This window comes from Monoraphidium neglectum (genome assembly GCF_000611645.1).
Source record: "Monoraphidium neglectum strain SAG 48.87 unplaced genomic scaffold scaffold02178, whole genome shotgun sequence".
In the NCBI taxonomy this organism is placed as follows: Eukaryota; Viridiplantae; Chlorophyta; class Chlorophyceae; order Sphaeropleales; family Selenastraceae; genus Monoraphidium; species Monoraphidium neglectum.
This window is the reverse complement of record NW_014011450.1, coordinates 3,907-10,051: the sequence shown is the minus strand read 5'-3', so window position 1 is coordinate 10,051 and position 6,145 is coordinate 3,907. Positions and strand designations below refer to the sequence as shown.

General features: G+C 66.0%; 2 protein-coding genes across 2 annotated transcripts; one reads left to right on the top strand and one right to left on the bottom strand.

Moving 5' to 3' along the window:
* Positions 1-555: 555 nt before the first annotated feature.
* Positions 556-4,615, bottom strand: MNEG_10100 (endoribonuclease Dicer; the record flags this gene model as incomplete). The annotated part of the gene is made up of 10 exons (XM_014041429.1): positions 556-568; positions 874-1,080; positions 1,291-1,380; positions 1,833-1,909; positions 2,191-2,265; positions 2,525-2,818; positions 3,033-3,166; positions 3,400-3,686; positions 4,170-4,245; positions 4,552-4,615. The coding sequence occupies 10 exons, from the start codon at positions 4,613-4,615 to the stop codon at positions 556-558; spliced, it is 1,317 nt and encodes a 438-aa protein (XP_013896883.1).
* Positions 4,616-5,721: 1,106 nt separating this feature from the next.
* On the top strand, positions 5,722-5,875 carry MNEG_10099 (hypothetical protein; the record flags this gene model as incomplete). Its single annotated transcript, XM_014041428.1, has 1 exon — positions 5,722-5,875. A coding segment is annotated over one exon (154 nt), but the record flags the coding sequence as incomplete, so codon positions are not given.
* Between the last annotated feature and the right edge of the window lie 270 nt (positions 5,876-6,145).

Sequence of the window (6,145 nt, the reverse complement as noted above, 5' to 3'; positions counted from 1 at the left end):
AGTAGGGCAGCGGGAGGGTGGGCAGGCATGGGCGCAGCCTGTGCGTACACCCGACGGCCTTTGCGCCACAACCAAAGCAACCAGGCAGCACAGCAACGCCGCGCCCGGCTGCCCTGCGCGGAGGCCTTGGCAAATTCGAGGCAGAGCACAGCCTACTACCCGCGCCGCTCGGCCTTCGACTCCCCTGCCTAATCTCTACCCCCCCTCCCTCCAAACCGCACAGGTGCCACAGGGTTGGCTCACCCAGCTGCGCGGCGCGCCCCTGCCCGAGCCACGTCGGAACCAAGTGCTCGTCCACCCGCCCCGCGGCCCGCAGCGCCCTCAGCGCCTCCAGCGCGGCCAGCTTCTTAGCCAGCTTCCGCACGTCGTCGTTTTTGGGCGGCTTGGGTGGCTCCCTGGCTTCGGCGGGCCCGGAGAGCCGCCCATAGGTCTCCTTTGAGACAAGCCGGCCCTCTATGCGCGCGCCGCGCAGGCCGGCGTTTGAGGGCAGCCAAACGGTACTGCGGAAGCCGAGGGAGCTCTGGGCGCCTGGGGGGCCGGACATGACTTCGCGTGTCATGTAGAGGGGCTGCAGGATCGTCGACCTGGTGACGAGGCGGGCGTCATGTGAGAGTGACAGGGCCCTGAATTGACACGCCATCACAGACAGGCTGCCATTTATACTGCTGTAGGTTAAGTTTGCGGTTGAAGTTTGGCTGCTGCTGAACATCCAAGGGGCTCGTGGATTTGGAAGCCCCCTCAAACAGCTGCGGCACGTGCAGGTCAACGCAAGTTTGACCAATCCAGTTTCCGCGGGGCCGGCGGGAAGGCGGGCCAGTGCTCGCACGCCAAGTGCCGCCGCCGCCGCCCGCATCAGCGCCCCAGCAGGCGCACCCGTCGACCCCCGGCAGGCGGGAGCAGTAGATCGCCAGGAACACCTGCGCCAGCTGCGGCGTCACGACCGCGCCGCCCTCGATGCGCAGCACCGCCTCGTCATCATCGGATGCCTCCAACGGGCCGGCCTGCCAGCTGGCGGGCGGCCCTGCCTCCTGCTGCAACTGCGCCTGCGCCCTCATCGCGGCCGCGTCGCGCTCCGCCTGCCTGTGCGTGTGTTGGTGCGCACAAAGCCGCGACTCCTTGGGATCCGGACCGGGGCAAACGACATGCACTGCGGTAGGGGCTCAGACGAAACACCTTTGCCCCATCCTAAGCATCAACGCATTGTTCGGCTGTTGTCATGCCATTGAAGAGGGCCCCCCCCCCCGCCCAGCAAAACAGGGGCGGAGCAGGGAAGCGCAGGGCGATGCGCACGCTTCGCGCTCGCTGGGCGACTTGGCCTTGCGCGGCGGGGGGCTGGGGTGCATAAGCAGAAAATTGGAGTCCCGCGCACGGCCGCGGCCCCTGTCGCGGCGCGGTTCGGCAGGCGGGGAGGCGGGCAGGCGGGCCGGCGACGCGGCGGTTTCGCCAGCTCAGCTCTTGAGGCGACCAGGGGAGATATGAGGGTCAAGGCAGGGCCTGGGCCGCAGCTGTCAGCCATATATTGTTGGGTGACATGACAGGCATTTTGGGAGGCTGACGGCCCCGCAAGCGGGCTAGATGGAGGTGCCAGCGCTTGGTCGAATGGGGGCCAATCGGAGAGGCTGCCCCAAAGCATGATTGTTAGCGCGCAGCCTCGGCCCTGCCGCGGCTTGATGACACGCACGTGCAGTCCCTGAATCCAGAGTCGGCCCTGTGGCTGGGGTGGTGTGGCGCAGCTTGCGCTGATCTGGACCCTCACCCCGGCCCCCACCCCTCTCAACCCCCACACCACCCCAACGCCCACCCCTCCCGACCCCAACCCCCACCCCATCCACCTGGTCTGAATGAACTTGAGGGTGTTGTCTGGGGGGTCGAACGACACCACCAGCTGGCACTGACGAAAGTCCATACCCTGAAATGCAAGAGACATGTGTCAGCGGTGCTGTTGTGGCGTGCGCATGCTGGCTGGTGGCGGGAGCCCCGTCTGGGGCGGGCCCTTGGGAGGCGGCCCGGCGCAGCAGCAACAGGCGGGGTGGCGTGCAGTGCGAGCAGTCCTGCAGCTGGCTGAGAGCGAACTTGCGATCGCCGGGCGCCGCCTGACAAGGGCCTCGACCAAGGAGGTAGGTGCACAGGGACCGCAGGCGGCGACCCCTGAGCCGCCGATGGTTCTCTGCCATCCTGTGTGTTGCGCACCTCCTCCCCGACGCCCGTGGCGAAGAGCAGGTTGAGGTCGCCGCCGCGAAACCGGCTGACCACGCGCCGCTGGGCCTGTGATAAATTTAGGGGCCGCCGCCGGCGTGTACGTGGGGCGGGCGACGGGGAGGAACAGCGGTGCGAACCAGCGCTCACGGCTGCCCGCTGCCATCATGCTGGGCAGAAAGGCGATTTGAGCGGCCTCGTGCCAAGCCTACATGAGCGCCAAGCATACTCTTGGCGTTTGTGAGGGTGAGGGTGCCACAGACAAGCCATGCACGGCGCCATCACAAAGCAGGGAGCGCCGCAGCCAACGATCGCACTCGCGTCTCACCGGCACGCTCATGACGCCGTCCTCCGCGCCGCCCGTCGTGTTGTGCCCGAGGAACGCCCGCGCCCGCAGCGCGCCGCGCGAGCGCGGCAGGCTGCGCGCGAGGCGCTCCAGCACCAGAGCCATCAGGCGCGTCTTCACGAAGACGATGCAGGCCCAGCCGTCGCCGGCGGCGGCGGCGGCGGCGCGGCGGGCCGCGAGCTCGGCCATAAGGGTTGTGACCTTGGGGGTCAGGAGAGGGGGGTCCCGGCCGCCCCAGAGGACAGCCGCGGGGCCGCCCGCTATTTGCGACGCGCCCTGCACGCGTAGAGGCGCGGTGGGACGGCGGATGCGTCCGGATCAGCAGGATGAGTAGGAAGAGCTGGCAGGCGGGAAGGGGAAAGGGGATGGCCAGTGAAAATAAAAGGGATGCTGCAGCAGGCGCGAGTTGTCAAAGACCCAAGCCATCGTAATGATACGCCTTGATGAGCTTTTTGACTCAGCGCCTTTGAGGCTGTGCGCAGTCGCTCACCCCGCTGTCGAGCTGTATCGCATCCTCCAGCACCTGCAGCCCCAGCCGCCTCATCAGCCGCTCTGTCAGATGGCGCCAGCCGCCGCTTCTCCGTCCGCCGCCGCCCTCGGCGGCAGCAGTGGTGGCGCGCACGTCTGAAGAAGCATGGGATCGGCGGCGGTGTCTGGTTGCGCCTGATCATGGGCGCGTCTGGCTTTTATAGCACAAGACGGTTGGCGGACTTTGACCAGAACGGCGCAGCAGCAAACGCATTGCGCAGAGCGTCAAGGATGGGAGCGGCAACAGCAGCCAGCCGGCGCTCACAAAGAAGTCTGGGACATCAAGGCGGTCGGCGTGCACGGCCGAGCGCGTCAACACCACTCCTCACCTTGGATGAATGACGTCAGCGCCACGTCATCGCCGGCAAACACCTGCGCCCCCAGCCAGCCGAGCACCTCCTCCACCGCCACCTTCACCGCCAGGGCGCTCAGCCGCTCGCTGCTGTACCAGCCCCCACCCTCGACCGGGCCGCCGCCGCCCATGACGCCGACGGCGGCGCCGCGTTGGTCATCATGTGGCGCCGCGCACGCTGCAATTTGGCTATCCTGGAGGCTACAGTGGTCCCAGGTGGCCGCCGCGTCCCGCAGTTGCTCCGCCACAAGCCACTGCTCCGCCCTGCGTGGTTGCAAGGGGCGAAAAGGAAGGCGGCGGGCGATTATTTGTGTGAACGCGGCAGTCTGTCCTGTTGTCTGGAAGTCGAAGCAGTTGCGTCTGATCAGCACCCCTTTTTTGAACGCCATCAACTTTCTCACCGAAGAGTTGGCTGTGGCACCTGGCGCGCTTGGCCGGCCTCATTCAGGATCCGGATTTCCCACCCTGTCATGCTGCTGCACGCCGCTGCAGGCCCACTGATAGCTTATTCAGCCACCATCCCCCCTGTCCCATCGGGTTGCTCGCCTGAGCTGCTTTACCAAGACCTCCCCTGACGTCGGTCCCAGCTCATCTTCGGACGCCAGCTGGTACAAGATCGCATCCATCCTGAGATCATCAACCTCGGACGCCTCAAATCTGCTGCCTCGGACACCCTCATCCTCGGACTCAAAGGCGTTCGCTGCAGAAGGCGCCAGCAGGTCCACATGCGCCGCCGCCAGCCCGCACCAGAGGCCGCCGTCCCTGCAGCACGCGAGCAGCTGCGAGATCTGTTTCTTGGCCGCCGCCGCGGCGCCAGCGGCGCCTGGGGGCGGGCCGTCGGGCCGGAAGGGGCGCGAGCTGCTGCCTGGGATGGAGAGTGAGTGGGTCTGGTCGGGATCAGTGCAGGAGACGCTTGTATGTTTGCTTGTGTGCCAGTTGTTGCAATCTACTTTTGCCATGGAAGCCTGGAGAATGTTCGTCATGCACACCATCGAACAATGATTTCCAGCGGCTGCGTCATGTTATACTCCTAAAACCTGCCTAAGGCTGGAACTGTCCCGACAAACGCGCAGCGGCGGCGGTGGCGGCGGCAGTGCGCCAACCATGACGAAGGGATATGTGAACCCACCCTCCAGCTCGCCGGCGCTGATGAGCTCCTCCTGCATTGACAGCTGCCACTCCAGCTTCTCCATGCTACAACGGATAAGGGTTTGGCGATGATGAGATGGAAGCAGGGGGCCGGAGTGATTTTCTCTCACATGCAAAATGTGACGGAAAGAGTGGCAGGACATGGGAAACACAGCAAAGGCAGGGGACCAAACAGGCAGAGAGAGATTGGCGCTCTATTCACGGATCTCTGTGTGCGGTTGTGCAGGAGCAGGCAGGATCGAGCAGCTGCGCAGCTCTGCGGCCCCCTTCCGCCCCAAGGTGGGCGGCGCACTGTCGGCGCCGCGCGCACCTCGCAGCGCCTGCCAGCAGCCCCTTTAGGACCCTGGACTCCAGCTGTGCTACAGCCGTGGCGTCGTACGCGCTGTAGGGGAGAGCGCTCGTGGTGGGGGTGGGCACCAAGCGCTCCAGATTCACCCTGGCAAGCGGGATGCGGGGTGGGATGCGGGGTGGGATGCGGGGTGGGATGCGGGGTGGGATGCGGGGTCGGATGCGGGGTCGGATGCGGGGTGAGGGGTTCGCAGGCCGCTGTTCAAGGTGGGGGGTGCAATTGATGTAAGGGCACGTGCATGCTTGGGGGGACTATGCAGCGAGGGGTGCCTGGATGGCAGCAGTGACGTGATGGCAGCAGCGACGTCGGGTTTGCAGCCAGGGTTTCTCCTAGGCAGCCAGGCGAGCACCTCTCCCTGTCGGTCGCAGTCGCCAGGCGGCAGCCCAGGGTCTCGTCCAGGCCCTCTTCAGGGGAGGCCGTGAGCCCGAGGACGAGCGGCCTGCGATCGGCCGGTCCGAGAAAGTGGCGCGTGATCTGGGCGTAGGGGTGGTTGCCTCGGCAGTGGTGGGCCTCGTCAAAGACCATGAGGGTGATGTGGCGGGACACCTGCGGGGTGGTCGACGATGGGGGATCATTGAGCGTAAAGGAAGCGTTCAAAAGTGGAAAGGAAGCTGTGGGTGTGGAGACACATCTGGGTCGGGGGCACACTGGTGGCACGGGACTGCGGCCCCCAGCTGGGGCGATGGCGACAGTTGTGGTATGAGTGGCGGCGAGAGTGTGGAGTCACACGATGACTGCAGGAGCTGATGAGATCCATCAGCAGCTGCAAACAGGTGAGCAGCTCGTAGCTGCTGGCGCCTGATGCAGAACGCTGGCACCTCTCTGCCAGCGCAGCTGCGATGGCGGCGACGGCGACGGCGACGGCGACGGCAGCAGCAGCAGCAGCAGCAGCAGCAGCAGCAGCAGCAGCAGCAGCAGCAGCAGCAGCAGCAGCAGCAGCAGCAGCCATCAGGTGGTAGGGATTACCTGCAGATAGCTGTGACCAAGTGCATGGAGCAGCACTGCAGGCAAGCAAGAGGGTGGGGAAACCGCATGCCAGGCACCGGGGAAAACGCAGGGAGTGAGCATCGTCTCGTTGTGTCCGGGAGGCAGGAGACGGGATGGGAAGGCTGTGCAAGGGAGAGTGGGGCATGTGCATTGCGCCCACGGCATGCCGTGCGACGCGGCGGCGCGTCAAAGCGACCGGAGCGGCAACCTTGGTACGCATTGCTCGCCTTCTGGCGTC